At 41.4% G+C, this 19079-nt stretch overlaps 1 protein-coding gene across 8 annotated transcripts in view; it reads left to right on the forward strand.

Annotated features, from left to right (window-relative positions):
• r3hcc1l (R3H domain and coiled-coil containing 1-like) overlaps window positions 1–19079 on the forward strand; it is a 347567-nt gene that overhangs the window by 182722 nt on the left and 145766 nt on the right. For 7 of the 8 annotated variants that reach the window (XR_009507404.1, XM_059947162.1, XM_059947163.1 and 4 more), the window contains one exon: window positions 8655–8725. The exons of the other annotated variant lie outside the window; for it this stretch is intronic. Coding sequence is in view for 6 of the 7 variants with exons in the window: in XM_059947162.1 (XP_059803145.1) it covers window positions 8655–8725 (71 nt within the window). In the remaining variant the exon portion in view is untranslated. The remainder of the gene's footprint in view (window positions 1–8654; window positions 8726–19079) is intronic. 8 annotated transcript variants of the gene reach the window in all.

Consider the following 19079-nt stretch of genomic DNA (forward strand, 5'->3'; position numbering starts at 1 on the left):
TCTACAGTGGCCATTCCTCTCTTCCACTATTCAGTCAGAGTATCTGTACTCTGTCGGATGAATGATTAGTTTTTTGTTGTACTGTAGATCATGGTCTTTCTTGGAGGCTTTGCTGTTGTTTGCTTGGTGGGTGGAGGGTGCTGATGTTTTTTTGCTGAAAGAAGTGGGGAGGGGGAGGCCGTTGCTCTACTGTTGTTTGTGTGTGGGATGGGGAAGTAGGGAGCTTTGGGGTTCTGTTTTTACTGTCGCTCATTCTTTGGGATACTTTTCTGTTTTCATAGATGTCTGCGAAGAACAAGAATTTCAGTTTGTATAATGTATACGTTCTCTGATACTAAATTGAACTATTAAATCCACGTACCCACTTGCCTCCATATCATTAGCCCCCTTGCCTGGCTTTGCGACAATATCCAGCATGGATCTAGACCTCTCATTATTTTGTACAGATGTAAGTGCAGATCTCACCTTGAATAAGCAGAGAAGAATTTCACTATAATCATCCTTGCAATTTGAAGCCTTTCAGTTTGCAGGAGGGATTGGTACTCTCCTCGGAGTGGAATTAGTATTGCTTTTATTATTGTCACATAGGATCAAAAGGATTCAAAGTACATTTATTATCAAACTATATATGCAGTATACAACCCTGAGATTCGTCTACCCACAGACAGCCACAAAGCAAAGAAAACCATGGAACCTTTTCAAAGAAAAACATCAACCTCTCCACCCCCAAACAAAAACAATCTGCGCAACAGCATCAAGAACATCAAACCCCGCCCCCAAAACACGCGCAAAAAAATCACGCAAATGACAAGAAAGAAGAATGAGCGAAAACACAGAAAATAAAACACAAATTTCAAAGAGTCCATATTCAATTCAGCTCAGTGTTCATTATCTGCAGGCTGCCTCAGTTCAAAGTTGCACAAAATAGCAATAGGAAAAGGATCAACCAGGAACTACAGTCCAATCCACAAATCACAGATCAGAACTTCAGTACCGTCCTCCGAAAGCATCTACACCTTTCAAATGCTGGGCCCTTCCCTCAGGAGGAATGAGTGAGAGGGAGAGAGAGATCATCTCACACAGACAACTTCCTCTGGCAACAGTGAGCGAGAGGTTGGTAGAAGGCACTGAACGCTCGCTGGCCTTCTGCACTCACCTCAATGTTTTCAATCTTCCTTGCTGTTTTAATTAGTGAGAAATGGAGTCGATTATGGGCTCTTAGTTTCTTGGCCTCAAGGCTGCTCGCCTCCCAGGATCTTCTCAGAGACAGCAAAGAGCCAGATTACTTAATCTGCCTGAAAACACATCATCAAACTGTAGATTACAGACTCCTAACAATACCAGAACCACATTTGAAAGAAAAAGAAGATGTTAAAGAAGTGAAAGAAACAGTTTTGTGGACCATCAAAAGGATGTCACCTGTGGTAGCGTTGTTTGCCGCTGCCATCTTCTTCCTATTGAGGTACAGTGAAAAGCTTGTCTTGCTTATTGTTCATACAGATCAATTCATTACATAATGTGTTGAGGTGGAGCAAAGTAAATAGTAATTGAATGCAGAAGAAAGGTACTGCAGTAGTTACAAAGGTAGTGCAGTGGAGGTAGACAATGTGGTGCAAGGCCATAAAGAGGTAGATTGTGTGGTCAAGAGTCCATTTTATCATGATAGGGAAATATTCAGTAGTCTAATAACAACAGTGTTATAAGGCCTAAGGTGAAGGTTAAGGGAAGATCGAATGGGTACACAAAATTATGAAAGGCATAGGTCAGATAAGTGGAAAACATTTCAACTTGGCAGAGTTATATGAAGCTAGAAGATATACATTTAGGGAGAAGGTATTTAGAGAAGATCTGAGGAAGAACATTTTCACTCAGAACACAGCTGGATTGTGTTGTTTGAGAATTATCTCGATGAGAATTTAAATTGGCACAGCATAGAAGGCTACAGACCAATGCTAGTAAATGGGATCACTGCAGATAGCTTCTATATGGATGGTCAACGTAGATGTGATGGGGCCAAAGGGCTAGTTTCTATGCTGTGAAACTCCATCATTCTTTTCAGATCCGTATATAATTAATCACTCAATCAGTCCTTCTGAAACAGATTTTTATGTCTAGAATCATGGTGTGCAGGTATTGACTCCCACATTCCCCTCGGCAGTGGAGTTTGGAATTGCAGGTCTGGAGTTCAGAGTTGCATCATCGATTAGTTATAAGGTCAATACCAACGATCAATACAGGAAGGTCTATTGGAAGTATGGAAGTCAAAGTACAGCGGCTGAAGCTCTGGGACTTTTAAGTCTGGAGTCCACTGGGGAATCAGAAGCCCATTGTCTGAAGATAAAGGCCCGGAGACTGCCCTCCTGGAGCAGGAAGACTGTGGGTGTGGATAAGAGGAAGGAAAGGAGCTAGCTTTTGCTGTTGGTTTTCTATTGCTTGTTGTGTTCAGTGTTGTTCTGTCAAGCCATGTGACATGCTATATTGGCCAGCACATCCTTAGGTTGTGTTGATTGTTAACACAAATGATGCATTTTACTGCATGTTTCCATGTACATGTGATAAATAAATGAATCTGAATTTTCATGGCTGTAATATTGCAGGTCTGAAAATTCATTCTTCTGTGTAAATACAATAGATAATTTTTTATTTTCTTCCAGGCTGAGACGTGCGATTCCATGTATGGTAGAGTTGGAGTTCAGCTTTTAACAGATTGTGTTCAGTTAGGAACCTCTCCCTGAAGTGCACAGAGAACCAGTTGGGTTTAAGTTAATCACCTTAAAAGTTGATTAACTTGTAGTGCAATTAGCTTCATTTTACAACCAGCTGTTCACCATCTCTGAAATACCCTTGTGCATCTTCTTAAATATTCTTTAAATTATTATACCTCAAGTGTTGTTTACCTCACTTGTCAGTTAGCACGATAAAGGACCTTGGGTTATTTTGTTACCTTGTACATTCAACACACAAGCAAGCATCTCTTGGTTTAAGATGACCTTTTGCATCTCTGCCTGCTGAACAAAGCAATATGCAAAGTCAAAGAGCTTCCTTTATTAAACTTTCACTAGAGATTCTTTTTCATGTCCTAAGTTACATTCTTTCTCAAACAAGTGTTTTTTTTTCTGTCAATATTGCAATTTTCATAGCTGCTTTGTGGAAGGCTGCACACAAAACCAAATTCTGTCCTTTCCAATTCTTTCTTGATGTCCATCAATCTCACTAAATGATTTTCGCTATGCCTGTGCAATTATCAGTAAATATTCATAACAGAGCCGATATACTCCTTTGACCAGAGATATACTAGTCATCATTTATTGCACTGATTGCTGTTCCATTGCAGGGTACACTGTACCGGCACACACTTGCTCTATTTTAAAGATGTCCCTAACCTAGCTTCCGTTAACCCTCCACCACTTCCCACAATACACAGATAGAATTAAATGAATTACAAGAAAATGTTGCAGCTCTATAAGTGGTCAGTTAGCCACACTTGTACAGTTTTGGTCACCCTGTTATAGACAAGACATAATTTAACTGGATGTTGCCAGGACTAGAGCACCTGAGTTGTAGGGAGAAGGTGGCCTTGCATCATAGGAGTGTGAAGAGCAACTTCTAAGTCCTAGTGCACTGCAGCACAGAAACAAGCCCTTCACCCATACAGTCCATGCTGAATTGTTTTTCTGCCTAGTTCCATGTACATGGAACATAGCCCTCATCATCCACTTACCCATTCATAAGTAGAGTAGTATTTAAATTTATAAGATGCATAGATAAGGTGGATGGTAACAATCGAATCCAAACTAGGGGCCTTAAGTTTAGGATAAGAGTAGAAAGAAAGGGTCCTGAGGATAATTCAGAGGGTGGCGAGAATATGAAATGAGCTGCCAGAGGAAGTGGTTGAGGTAGGTATAATAGTACCATTTTTTTTAAAAACCACTTGGATAGGTATATTAAGGGGAGGATCCTGGATGATGTGGGCCAAATGCAGGAAATTAAAACTAGCTGGGTGGGTGCCAGGGTCATCATGGACTGGTTGGGCCAAGGAGCCTCTATCCATGCTGTATTCCTCTATGACTATAAGTAGTTTTCAAAACCTTCCAAGAATTTGTAATCATAGGGGACCTTATCGAGAGGTCGATATGTGAAAAGCTGACGTTTAGTCCAGAAACATTTTTTTCAAGTTAAAACACAAACAAGGAGATGTGAAGGTAACCTGTAAATGCCAACAGCTCTAATGTCAGCAAGCACAAATAATGATTAATACTGAGAATGCCTGGTTAGGTACTGTAGGCAAAGCAATCAGGCCTTCTGGCTGCAGTGAGGGAGAGAAGCATAAGGTTCAATGCAAGATGACGTATGTGAATTGATTGACATCCTTCATTAGTGCTCACCTTCATGACCTGCAGAGATTGTTAACTTAGCTGTGCAACATTACATGCAAGTTTGGTAACGTATCCATTGTGCTTAAAATTCTTTTCTTGGTAATTGAGATTAAAATTCCAGTGTGAAATGTCATTGGTCACATGATGGAGATGGAGAAAATTGTGCTGCTTTTAAGACCCTCACCAAGTTCATGGCTGAGCTATGGCAACATACATTGTCCAAGATCTTCAAACAGCTAGTGCAACTCAGTGGGTTGAGCAGCATCTGTGGAAGGAAAAGAGCAGCTAACATTTTGGGTTGAAATTCTGCATCAGGACAGAGTGGAGAGGGAAAAAGGTCAGTATAAAAGGTTTTGACCCAAACTCTCGACAGTTCCTTTCCTCGCACAGAGGCTGTTTGAACCATTACGTTCCTCTGGCAGACCGTTTGTTGCTCCAGAATCCAGCATCTTCTTTCTCCATTGTCAAAGATCAAGTTCTTAGATTGAAACAAGAAATCTAGCACCCCGTTTTCTACATCCAATCTCAAAAATGTATCATTTAATACAGGCTTTATAAGGCATTGGTCAGACCGCACTTGGAGTATTGTGGGCGGTTCTGGGCCCCTTATCGAAGAAAGGATGTGCTGGTATTGAAAAGAGTCCAGAGCAGGTTTACTAGAATAATCCCGGGAACAAAAGGGTTAATATATGAGTAGCATTTGATGGTTCTGGACATCTGCTTGCTGGTGTTTTGAAAATGAGGGAGGATCTCATTTAAACCTATTGAATATTGAAAAGCCTATAGAGAGTGGATGTAGAGAGGATGTTTCTTACAGGCGGAGTCTAAAACCAAAAGGCGCAGCCTCAGAATACATGGACGTCCTTCTAGTACAGAGATGAGGAAGAATTTCTTTAACCAAAGGCTGAGCCATTGGGTATATTTAAGGTGGAGGTTGATAAGTTCTCGATTAGTAAGAGCATCAAAGTTTATGAGGAGAAAGCAAGAAAATGGAGTTGAGACGGTTAATAAATCAGCCATGATGGAGCAGGTTGGATAGGCTGAATGACCTAATTCTGCTCCTACATTTCATGGTGTTATTATACAGAGCAAAAAGTTATCTTAATTCTCTGAACAGAATGATTTTCTCACCAGCAAAACCAAAAATAGTTTGCTTGTTATTCTGTGGAATACTGCCATGTACTAAACAGCTGCAACTGACTTCAAAGTTAGTCAGTGTGAAGTGATTTTGAGTGTTGATAAGGTGCTATATAAACCCAGTTCTGACTTCCTAATCAAGCTGCATTGTGTGCTCCCCACTTTTACTTGAATTATAAACAGGGATTGTAAATCCAGTATTCAGTTGTGCAAAATTAATTTCTAAACACCTTGTAATTATACCATTACATTAGTAACAAGATTCACTGCAATGGCAGTGTTTCACTGTTATATTTCTGTTAGAGGGAAGAAGATCTGTTTTTTGATTCCATAGTACATGGGGAGTGTATCTAGCTATTGTTAAATACTCAACTTCACATCTGTTGCTTATGAAATATGATTTTTATTTGAGTTAATGTTACACTTTCCTGTGTTTTGTCTGTATACTGTTGCCTTATCAAGTACATTGTATATTGTTCTAGTGGATCAACAGTGCTCCAGCATCATTAAAGATAGATTCAAGATGCAGAGGAGCAATTCCAAAGCTACTTCTGTGCCTCCTCCACCACCCCACCCACGTAGAGAATGAAGACTGATCTCCATTTGCTTCACTCTTTATAGCTGGTACGGGCACTGCTCAGCCATGACCACGAGAAACTGCAAAGAGTTGTAGATACAGCTCAGCACCTTTCCCCTCCGTGGACTTCTCACTGCCTCAGTAAAGCAGCAAACAAAATAAAAGACCCACCCATCCTGGATATTCTTTCTTCCCCTCCCATCAGACAGAAGATAAAAAAAAGTCTAAAAGCATGTATCACCAGGCTCTATCCCACTGCTTCAAAACTACTGAAATCTCCTAGCACAACAAGGTGGATCCCTTGACATCACAACTACCTCATAGTGTTTTTGCACCTCGTCTGCCTGCACTGTGCTTTCTCTGTACCTGTAACATATTGTTCTGAATTCTGTTAGGTTTTTCCTTGTACCACCTCAATCTACCTCTTTAAATTAATCCTTATGAACAGCATGCAAGACAAGTTTTACGTTGGTCTGTGTGACAATAATAAATCAATTTACTTATTTACAGTTTTTGAGGCTAAATTGTTTTCTTGCTCCTTCCCCCCGCTCCCCTGCCTCCCCCTTTCTCTTCCCTCCCCTTTCTCTCCCCTTCCCCCTCTCTCCCCTTTCACCTCCCCCTCTCTCCCCTTCCCCTTCCCTCTCTCTCCCTTCCCCTTCTCCCCACTCCCCTTAACCCTCTATCCCCCTCTCACCCTCTCAACCCCTACCCCCTTCTCCCCCTCTCATAACCCCTAACCTCTCTCTTACCCTCTCTCCCCAACCCCCTCTCACTCTCCACCCCCTTATCATTCCCTCTCTCCCCTTTGCCCCTTCCCTTCTCCCCTCCTTCCCTTTTCTCCCCCCTTCTTCCCCTCTTCTCCCCTTCTCCCCCCTTCTTCCCCTCTTCTCCCCTTCTCCCCTCCTTCCCCTCTTCTCCCCTTCTCCCCTCCTTCCCTTTTCTCCCCCTTCTTCTACCCCTCTTCCCCTTTCTCCCTCTCCCCTTTCTCCCTCTCTCCCTGCTTCCCCTTCCCTCTTCCCCTCTTATTCCCCTTCCCCTTCTTCCCTGACTCTTTTCCCCCTCCCATCCATCTCCTCTCCTCCTCCCTTTCTCACTTTCCCCCTCCCCCTCCCACTCTCCCCCCTCTATCTTTCTAGTTTTCTTCCATGGGCACAGGACCCTATACTCTGCTGACCTTCCAATTCCTCCTCTGTTCTATTACTTCTTGCGTGAGGCTGCACAGTTACTATTGTTCAAGGTAAAGCAATAGCAGAGTGCCAAATAAAGTGCAAGTTACAGAACAAGTGCATGCAGTAAGGTGCAAAGTTATAATGTGGGAAATTGTAAAGTCAACAGTCTATCTTGATACTTCAATAGTCTTATAACAGAAGGGTAGAGACTGTCTTTGACCTGGTAATAGGTGCTTTCAGGTGTTTGTATCTTCTGCCTGATGGGAGGGAGAGGAAGAGAGAAGTGAGGATGTCCCGAGTGAACCTGAAGACATGCACTCAGCATTTTAGAAACAGCTTCTTCCCACCGCTATCAGATTTCTGAAAGGACAATAAACCCATGTACACTACCTCACTTCTTTGTCTATTTTTGCTCTCTTGTACTATTAATTTCATTTATTTTTAATATATATTCCTTATTATAATTTATCATGTTTTTATTGTTCCATATTACAAGGCACTACTGTCACAAAAAACAAGTTTTGTGACAAATGGTACTGTGCAAATGTCTGAGGCACGTGTGTGTATATATATATATATAGCTAGGCTCCCAATACTTTTGCACAGTATTGTATTTGTCAATGTGGAGTGGAGAGCGAGTTTCTAACTCTGGCGCGAGCAAGGGATGTTGGGAATAGTGAGGATGGGGTGCTGTGGGAGGAGTGTGGGACAGGTAACAGAGAAAGAGTGCCATGGGTGTGGGGAGGGGTGCAGAGACACCCAGCCCAGAAACACCATCCAAGGTCATTTGATTCCAAACATTTGGTTTATTGATCATTATAGAATGTCTCTCTGATGCTTCGCCTACTCTCCCCTTTCCCTTCCTCTTTTCCCAACGTGGTTCCCCTCTCCCTGCCCCCTTCCCACTCTCAGTCCACAGTAGACCCATATCAGAATCAGGTTTATTATCACTCACATATGCAGTGTGTTTTTTGCAGCAGCACAGTGCCACACACAAAATGACTACAGTGCTGTGCAAAACTCTTAGGCATCCTAACTATATATATGTGCCTAAATCCTTTGTATGTTACTATGTATCAGTGATATTAAACTTGATTCTGATTCTGAATAGGGTGTTTCATTGTGCTGGAAACTTTACCAAGGCAGCAAGAGGCAATTTACATGACTAAGCCAATTCTGTCCTTTACCCAAATGCAAAATTCTAATTTCTCCATCTCTAACACATCCTTATTAAAATAAGTAAATACACACAAAGGCCAACATTTGGCAGTTAGCAATCAATGTAGCTCAGCCAAATGCTGCCTGTGGGCACTCCGTCTCTCTGCATCTCCCAATACATTTGATTTTTAACAAATGTCTAATTCTTCTTTGCAAATGTGCTATTTTTTTTGGTAGGAAGAAAGGATTTGATATCAAATGGGTGGATGACACGCATGCATTGGGCTTGTTTTCAAGTGCAATTGCAGGTAGGTTTATCTTTGAATAAATTATATTCAGCAGTAGAAATTTTCCAGGAGAGATTGTTTGTACAAAACAAAGCAAACTTAAAAATTAAATCTGTTGTAAATGAAATCAATAGTTCCATTTTGAGAAGTTATCTTTGAGATCCCTGTTCTACTGTAGGGCAGCCAACTAGCAAATTTTCCAGATTTTAAAGATTGGGGTTGAAAACCTTTGCTAAGATTTATTGGTAAACACAAATTGCTGGAAGTGCTTGATAAGCCAAAATTCAAAGTAAATTTGTTATCAAAGTGCGTGTATGTCACACATTTTACCCTTGTGGGCATTCAGAGTAGAACAAAGAAATACTGTAGAATCAATGATAATCTGCACACAAGACTGACAAGCAACCAATGGGCAAAAGAAAATAAACTGTGTAAATACAAAAAAAAGCAAATAATAATAATAAATAGTTAATAAGTAATAGTGAGAAGATGAGTTTTAGAGTCCTTGAAGGCAACTCCATAGGTTGTGGAATCCGTTCAGAGTTGAGGTGAGGAAGTCACCTGCACTGGTTCCAGAGCCTGATGGTTGAAGTTTGATGGCAGCATCTGTGGAGAGAAAATTAATGTTTCAAACCACCAGTCCATCCTCAGAACTGAATAAACCTGGAATTCTAATAAAAGGACGTTGGTCTTAAGTATTTATGTTGCTCTGTGAGTTCCTCTATTGGAGGAGTGTTTCTTCTGAAGATTATTTTTTAAGATTTCCAGTATTAATTGTATTTTGCTTTTAAGCTGTTACTGCCTATCTACCTTATCTAGAAGTACTTTATCTAGAAGAACTTTTAACTAATTCTAATTCCTCTGCACAAATGGATCCCCCTTGTTATACAGTATTTACCATTTCTGCTCTCTCAACATCTAAGAGGAGAGCCTTTGTATCCTTGCCCTGTGCAAGCAGCAAATTCTAATTATCAATTTAGCTGTAATTATAGCTGGGCTGATTAGTAAGCTTGTAGGTGACACAAAAATTGGAATTGGTTTATTATTGTCTCATTTACTAAGACACAGTGAAACCCTTACCTTGCTTTTTGTTCATACAGATCAATTCACTGCACAGTGTATTCAGGTAGAACAAGTTAAAACATTAATAACATTAGGTACAGAGGAGATATCAGGGATAAGTTTCTTACACAGAGCGTGGTGAGTGTGTGGAATGGGCTGCCGGTGACGGTGGTGGAGGCAGATATCATAGGGTCTGAAAAGAAAGACTCCTGGACAGGTACATGGAGCTCAGAAAAATAGAGGGCTATGGGTAACCCTAGGTAATTTCTCAGGTAAGGACAAGTATTGTGCTGTAGGACTTCTAAGTTTCTAACACCAAAAGACACAAAAGCAGAATTATGCTACTTGGTCCATCGAGTCTGCTCCTCCATTTCATAGTGGCTGATTTATTATATCTCTCAATCCTAATTCCCCTCCATTTTCTGTGTAACTTTTGACGCTCTTAGTAATCAAGAACCTATCAACCTCCTCTTTAGATATACCCAATCACCTCACCTCCACAACCGTCAGTGGCCATGTATTACACAGATTCACCTCTCTCGGGCTAAAGAATTTCCTCCTCATCTCTGTTCTAAAGGGATGTCCTTGTATTCTGAAGCTGTACCCTCTGATCCTAGACTTCCCCACTTCTGGAAATACCTGTCCAGGTATTTCAATGCAGAATAAAGTGTAAAAGCTACAGAGAAACTGTAGTGCAGGTAAACAATAAAGTACAAGGTCATAATGACGTAGATTGTGAGATAGAGTTGATGGAATTGTGGATGGTGAGGAAGGTTGTCAAGGATTGAGTAGGATATAGACCAATTGTAAATTTAGACAGATGGAGTTTAATCCAAACAAGTACGAGATGTTGCACTTTGGAAGAACAAATGTTATAGAAAAGTATAGAGTAAAAACCCTTAGTAGCAGTTGATGGGCAGAGAGATCATGGGATACAAGTCCACAGCTCACTGAAAGCGGTAACGCAAGTAGATAGGGTAGTAAACAAAGTGTCTGGAATGCTTCCCTCAGTTAGTTAGGGTGTTGAGTATGAAAGTGGTGAGGTTGTGTTGCAACTATATATAAAGTTTTGATTAGGTCTCATTTGGATTATTGTGTGAATCTATGGTTGCCCCATTACAGGAAGGCTGTGAAGGCTTCAAAGAAGATGCAGAGAATGTTCACCAGGTTGCTGCATAGATTAGAGAGCTTGAGCTCTAAGAAGGGGTTGAACAAACTTGGGTTGTTTTCTCTGAAGTAGTGAAAGCTGAGGGGAGACCTAATAGAAGTTTATAAAATTATGAGAGCTATAGATACAGTCGGACCTTTTTCCATCATAGAAATATCTAACACTGGAGGGCATAGCTTTAAGATGAGAGGGAGTAAGTTTAAAATTAAAGTATGGAGGCAAGTATTTTTTTTTACATTGATTAGTAGGTCAGCAATAAGAACGCATTACCAGGGAAGTGGTAGAGCAGATACAACAGCAATGTTCAAGAGCCAGCCGGATGGTGCACATGAAGATGTAGGGAATGAAGGGATATAGGGCATGATGGAATGCTTTGAATTGGCATCGTGGTCGGCACAGACACGGTGGACTGAAGGTCCTCTTCCCGTGCTGTATTATTCTGTGTTCTAATTCCCAGTTACAGAAGGAAAATGAGACCCTGACAATGTTCAGCAGCCAGCTGGAGTGAGCAGGAAGTACTGGAAGCAGAGGTTTACAGCTAAAGGTTTAAAGCCAAATCTGTGGGAATAGAAATAGGAAGGTTTGTCATTACATCTTAATTTTTTAAAATAGCAATCCAATGATTAAATCAGACAATGCATGGTAAGAAAAACCAGTAAAGTCATAAATATGTGCTGTAGAGTATCTTTTCTTTACATTGTGTTACATTGGTTTTCCTTTTTGCATGTATTTAATTAAAAATTGCTCTTTTTTTCTGTCCCGTTATTATATATTCTAATTGAGTGCCACAGGTAGGCACCTGTAAGTGTTCATTCCGATACAAAGACAACACCTGGGGGTAGGGATGATGGGGAGCAGTACCCTTTTATTTGGGGTGAAGGTCTAATGTTAATTTGGCAGCAGGGCTTATTTCAGAGGAGGTTATTTGAATGTTGCATTGGGTGCAGCCAGCTGTTGTCTACTGATAACTAAAATGTGCCTGGCATTTAAATAAATGCTTCTGATTCTTGCCATTTATTTTTGCTGCCTTTTTGCAAGTAACATGTGTAAAGTGACTAACGAGAATTCACTTCATCATGTTTCCTTCAGAGAATTGCTTTACACTCATCAAGTTGAGCGATGTTGGTGCTAAAAATTAAAATGCACTTCCCTTCTTTTGTCAAAGGTAGATTTGCATTGATGGAGTGTCACAGAGAACAGATGCACAGCACTCCTTCATTTGACAGCATTCATTATTATAAATAGACCATCAGCAACCCACCCATACTTTAATGGAGCTTGTGAACTACAGATAAACCTAAAAGCCAAAATCTGGAAACTCTTCTTTCAGAAACTCGATTGAGCCTCCAGCATTTATTAGGATAGAATGAGGCAGAAGGGAAAATGGAGAAGATGTACACACTCTCAGATGATATTTATAATGATAACAAGTTAGAGAAACATTAAAGCAAAGGCCTGCACTTAAACTTGAGAAATGATTGCTCTGTCCGATTAAAGATGAAAAATTAGATTTATTTTTCACATGTACATCGAAACGTACAGTGAAATACGTTGTGTTGTATCAACAACTGACACAGTCTGAGGATGTGCTAGTGGCAAATGGAAAGTGTCACCACGCCAACATAGCATGCCCACAACTTACTAACCCTAACCTGTACGTCTTTGGAATGTGGGAGGAAACCAGGTCACCCGGAGAGAGGGAAATGGGAATGGAAAATGGTGAAGGTGGGGAGGGCAATTACCAGAAGTTCTAAATGGGCATTGAACCCATGAACTGTCTGTCCACATTTTTATTTCTGTTTTTCTCAATACTTATTTTAACTTAACTATTTAATAGACATATATAAACTTAATGTAGCTCAGTTTCTTTTCTCTGTACATTTGCTTATCATATATTTCATTGCACTGCTGCCATAAAGTTAACAAATTTCACAACGTATGAATCTGAAGGAAACCAACGCAGTCAGAGGGAGAACATACAAACTTACAAACAGCAGTAGAAATTGAAACTGGGTCGCAGATCGCTGGCACTGTAACCAATGCACTACAGTGTTGTTCAGTTAGAGCATAACTGATCTATATCTGAACTCCATTTCATAACCCTAACTCAATTGTCGTTTAAATCTAATTTTGATACAATGTGGCCTCTGTCGTCAGTTGTGGTCGACCATGGGTACTGCACCACTGGTAGTCACTGGGAGTGGCTTCTCCAGGGCGCAAGCCAGGGCAGAGTTGATATTGAGATCTGTTTGTTGCCCATACAGTGGGACCCCCCCCCCCCCCCCCATGCTGATGACAGGTGCTGGGTACAGCAGTCAGCCGCCTTCGGAACTCCGACTCCGGAATTTTCCTCCCGGTTTACTCCCAAAGCCTTTCCTGTGAGTGGGTATAGCCGCAAGGTGGCAGAGGTTTGAAATCAGAGTTCTCCCTCTCCTGGATGAGCTAACATCCGTGGTTAACGAGCCCCATCTGCCCGGAGCAACTGGTTTTAAGGCGCCAGTGGTCCGCCTTTGCCCTTTCCGTTGTCGGTAAGAACAGCTCCGCCGGGCATAAGGACTATGCCACACGTGAAGGCCAGGAGTTGGACTTGGTTGTCAGAGGCTGTTTGAGATGCACGCCATGAAGAGCATTTGTTTAGCAGTGGGAGCTCGTCCCCACAACCACCCTTCAGCTATGACTACCTTTGATACTAAATCTGAAATTTACAATTGATCCCTGGCCCCAGCAGCTTTTATATTTGGGGCTGAGGTGGTGATGAGCAAGGAGATGGTGTCTAAGAAAGATCTCTCGAAAGTGCCACAAAATGGCACAGCAGTACTTTGGTGTGCATCTCTGTAGTATACTCACTACTCTGCCCCATCAAACATGAGGAAGTCTGTATGTCCCAGTCTTGACGAAGGATTACGACCCATAACATTGGTGCATTTCCCTCCAAAAATGCTGCCTGACCTGCTGAGTTACTCAAGCAGTTGATGTGTTGCTCCAGATTTCCAGCACCTGCAGTCTCTCTTGTGTCTATATTCTTCTGTCTGTAACTTGTCACCACCCACCCCAGTCTATTCATCTTTAACACTTCAATCAGAGGGGTTGTAGGGCTCTTCAAATTGTTTAATATCAGAGAATTTTTACTCTATGCAGATATGCACAAAACAAGAAAGCCCAAAGAATGAATGATAAAAACTTCACACCCCAAAGCCCCCCCCCACAAACAAGCAGAAGCATCAACCCTCCCCCCACTTGCGCCAGCAGAAGCACTGAACCCCCCACTTCGCCCACACTGCAAGCAGTAGCAAAAGCCCCCTAAAGAGACCTTGATATAGAGTCAAAAACTACAGTCCATAACCCAGCACTTTGGTATCTCAAAGTCCAGAGAGAGAGATCGCTCCTGCAACAACAAGGCCAGAGACCAGCAACTGGCTGTTCCAATGTTATAATCTCCAATGCTTCTCTAATCCCCTGACTCGATGAACGACAAGCTCTCACTCTCCATCAAAAGAATTAAAGAGAGGGGCCTTCTGTCTGCAGCACACACCTGCTGCTGTCCTGATATTTCAGTTTCCCATGACACTTCAGTCAGCGAAATTGGGAACTGGGTCCACAGAGCCATTCACTGAATGTGCATGTCTTCCAGGCAGTTCCTGGAGATAGCAAAGTGCCAAGCCACACAGCCAGTTTGAAGACTCACTACTTGCAAAGAACTACAGTTTGAGCTGTAGATCATGGACTCTGACAGAACCCCAACCACCTTGAAAAGAAAAGAAAGACAAAAGAGAGAAGAATAAGCTGTTTCATGGACAAACTGGAAGGAGTTGCCTGGGTCGGCAAAAACTACTGACTCCATCTTTCTTAGCTCCTCCCAGTGAAGCTTCTAATATTTTATGCTACCAAATGGAGAAAGACTGCAGGTGAGCAAAGTAGGAAGGGATCAAGGAGTCCCTACTACATCCATTGCTGAATGTTTGCAGGTATGTGCAACTGTGGTTCAGAAGGAAAGTAGTGTATAGGCCTTTATTGGAAGAGGGCTGGAGTTTACAATGGGAAGTATTGTTATAATTAGTCAGGCTGTTGGTGAGGTCACAGAGTACTCTGCATAGTTTTGTTCTCCTTATGTAGGAAAGGATATATTGATATTGGAGGCAGTGAAGAAGAGGTTCACCAGGCTCATTCCCAAATCAAAGGTTTGTCCTTTCACAACCAGCCAATGAAATTAGATCTGTGTTCCTTGGAGTTCAAAAAAATACGATGTGATCTCACTTAAACAAAAAACACTAAGAGATACTGACATGCTAGTTATTGAGATGCTTCCACAAGTGGGAGGGTCTCGAATGGGAGGACATTGTACAAGATTTGGGATCAGTCATTCAAAGCTGAAGTGTGTAGGAAGAACTTCTTGCAGAGAGTGGTGAATCTTCAGAAATCTCCACCATAGTGAGTTATGGATCACTGGGAACACTTAGTGAAGAGGTACTGTAGATAAAATGTTAAAAGCTCAGAGAATTGATGGCGATGGGGAACTGTCATAAAAGAGAAGATGAGACCTGGGTCAAGTCAGCCATGATCATATTTAAGGGGAAGTTTGAGGGTTGGAGTAGCCTAGTCATAATTTTTCATGTCCTTGTGTAGGATGTGTCCAACTATAACCAGTTGCCTCATCAGTTATCCTTGTTGTACTGTGCTGAATTGAGTGCATGGAGACCATGTCTTTTCCACTGACAGAAGGAGTAGGGTGAGGAATGTTCATAGTCATGCTGGTTGCAAAGTCAAACATCAGGACTGATGTTCCCTGGCTCTCATCCTCCCTCTAAAGGAGTATTGCTCCATTTTGTAGCAGAGTGACTATGAATGTAGGATAATGGATGACTGTTGGAAAGCTGCAAAGCCATAATTCATTTGAGACGGCCTTCGGTGGTATAAATTGTGACTGTGATGTGTTTGAGTAGTGTACTAACAGATTCAGACTTTAGGGTTTATCATAGGCTGACAGGCCATCACTCCATCCTCTCTGGATGGTTCGGATAATAAAGTGGAGTTACACTGAGACACCTGTCTGAAATCAACTGCATTATGGCAGTGAGATTAAAGCCAAAAAACAACAGTTTAAAATTAGGCATAACAGAGAATGCTAGAACAGCAGAGCAGATGAGTTGGCATATGAGAGAAAGATTTGTCATTATGGTTGGATTTTAAATTATCTAGAATTACTGCTCAACTGAGAGACTCTTTCTCTAGAGTGGAGAAACTTATCAGAGGTCTTTAAAACTACATGGTGTGAGGGTATTTCAAACAGTGAACATCAATCAAATGTGGAATTCAGGAGAGACATATCCAGGAAATGTTTGTGGAGTAGGATTTTCTATCCTATGCAGTTGAGATCAATACCACAAGCGCAGTTAAGGAGAAGCAAATAAGTATTTGAGCCAAAATGTCGACTGTTTACTCTTTTCCATAGATGTGGCCTGGCCTGCTGAGTTCCTCCAGCATTTTCTGTCCATTACTTTGATTTCCAGCACCTGAAATTTTTCTCTTGTTTTTAAGTATTTGAGAGGGATAGGAATAGGGAGAGGAATGTGGTAATGGGTTAAGAGGAAGCGAGGGGTTGAAAGAGACACTTTGGAGAAACACTGACAATTGGGCTGAATGGCCCAGGACATAGAGAGTGAGAACAGGCCAATTGGCCCTCCAAGATCATGCTAACAACCAACCACCCATTTACACTAATCATATGTAATCCCTTTTTATATTCTCGCCACATACCCCACCTCCTACCCCACCCCCAGATTATATCACCCGCCTACACATTAGCAGCAATTTACAACAGGCAATTAATCCACCTACCTTCATGCCTTTGGGATGTAGGAGGAAGTCAGAGGATCCAAGGGGAACCCATGGGGATGCAGAGAGAACATTAAAATTCCACATAGGGTTACAACTGATCCCAGGTCATTTGAGATGTGAGGGGACATCACTGTTAGCTGCTCATCTCTGCAGCCTAATTTGCTATTGCAGATTCTGTGCAAAGAGCCAAACACATCATCCTCTTTTAGAGTGTGACTGACCTGTCTGTATCCACTCCAAACTTTAGCAGCCACACACTCAATATTTTAGGAACAACTTCTTCCTCTCCACCATTAGATTACCGAATGGTCCATGAATACTACCTCATTATTTGTCTTGTGCATTATTTATTTATTTTTCCAACTTGTAATAATTTTAATGGCTTGCACTGTACTGCTGCCGCAAAACAACAGATTTCACAACATAGACAGCCAGAGCCTTTCTCCCCAGGGTAGAAGTAGCTAATACAAGGAGGCAAACTGTAAGATGTTTGGAGGGAAATATAGGGGGGACATCAGAGGTAAATGTTTTACACAGAGTGGATGTGTGGTACGTGCAGCCAGAGGCGATGTTGGAGACAAATACATTGGAGGCACTTAAGAGACTCCTGGATAGGCACATAAGTGATAGAAAAATGCAGGGTTGTGTCAGTGGGAAGGGTTAGGTTGATCTTGGAGTAGGTTTAGGGTCAGCAAAACATTGTGGGCTGAAAGGCCTATCATGTGAATGCCAGTGATAATAAACCTGATTCTGATATTGTAACAACAGGGTGGGAGAGCTTTTAGTTAGAGGATACTTCCATCTTCTGAGGGTTAAGATTTTTACTTTCAAGGTATATTTACTTTGAACTTTGAAGAGCTCCTCTTCAGGGAGCTGACTAATATTTGGGACTGAACCACTCAGTGAGTGCAGAAGATGTGCAGAGAAGCTACAGGGCTGGATTTATCATCCCACAAATGGGATGGCCTGAGGGAGAATAATGGGCTGAGCATTTAAGATAAAAAATTATACCTCATGGCTCCTCATCTACTCTGTTTATATAGCACAGCGGTTAAATACTTAGCATTAGGTTTGCTGCGAATATTAACTTTAAATGAACTGTGCTGAGGTGGAAATTTTGCACTGCTTATGATCATTATGTACTCAATCTTCAGGTGAAATGTTAAATTGCATTCTGTGATTTTTATGTTGTCAGATATTTCTATACTGAAGTTCACTCCCATAAGATAACGCTTGCTGTTATAGACTCTAAAGTGTTACATTGTCCTGGGTCAGACAACAGAAATTATACCAAGTTTGGTATAATTCTCTCACTAGAAATGTTATGAGCCCTATTGCATTCTCCAGGCAAATGAGTTGGATCAGAGTAAAAGCAGGTTTATTAACTGTAAAAAAAAATAGAAGCAAAAAATCTAAATAGCAGATTTTGCATTCAATTCCAGGTTCAAAAATAATAAAATATGTAACGCCTTGATAACTCTCCTAATAAAACAGGGTCCAAGTCAGTGTTTGTAATATAATTTATACATGAGGATGCATACACCCCATGAAGCCCTGAAGTGCTTTCTAGTTTAATGGCATATGGAACCCTGAGCACAGGCTGCAGCATGTATTGCTGTCTAAATATGGAAATATTTGTTTACCCTTTCATTGGGTATATCCTGCCAAGCTCCCCTTGCTGGAGTGAAGTCTGCTTTAGTGATTTGATCCTCAGCAGCATCTCAGCCCTGGCTTGGGGAACATCAAGGTACATGGAGGCACATAATAAAATAGACTGAAGTCAGCATGGTTTTCTTAAGGGGAAAAGGAAATCTAAAAACATTTCAGGAAGTATATTGCATACATTTCTCTGACATTAAATTTGGTCTTTGAACCTTTGAAATTTAAGACCATAAGACATAGGAGCAGAATTGAGCCATTTGTCCACTGAGTTTGCTCTGCCATTTCATCGTACCTGATCCATTTTCCTCTTGACCCATATCAAGAACCTATTAAACTCCACCCTAAATAAACCCAATGACCTAGCCTCCACAGCCACTTGTAGCAAAAAATACCACATATTCGCCACCCCCTGGCTAAAGAAATTCCTCCTCATCTCCATTCTAAACAGACTTACCACTAATATTTGTATTATTATTGCCCTCTCTTGCTTTTCTGTTGGCTTTGATTTCCGTTGTCAGCCACAGCTGTGTCATTTTGCGTTTAGAATACTTTTTTTTGGAATGTGTCTATCCTGCAAATTATGAATTGTTCCTGGAAACTCCAGCGATTGCTGCTCTGCTGTCATCCCTGCCTATGTCCCCTTCCAAT

The sequence above is a fragment of the Hypanus sabinus genome, chromosome 22, assembly GCF_030144855.1.
Source record: "Hypanus sabinus isolate sHypSab1 chromosome 22, sHypSab1.hap1, whole genome shotgun sequence".
Taxonomy (NCBI): domain Eukaryota; kingdom Metazoa; phylum Chordata; class Chondrichthyes; order Myliobatiformes; family Dasyatidae; genus Hypanus; species Hypanus sabinus.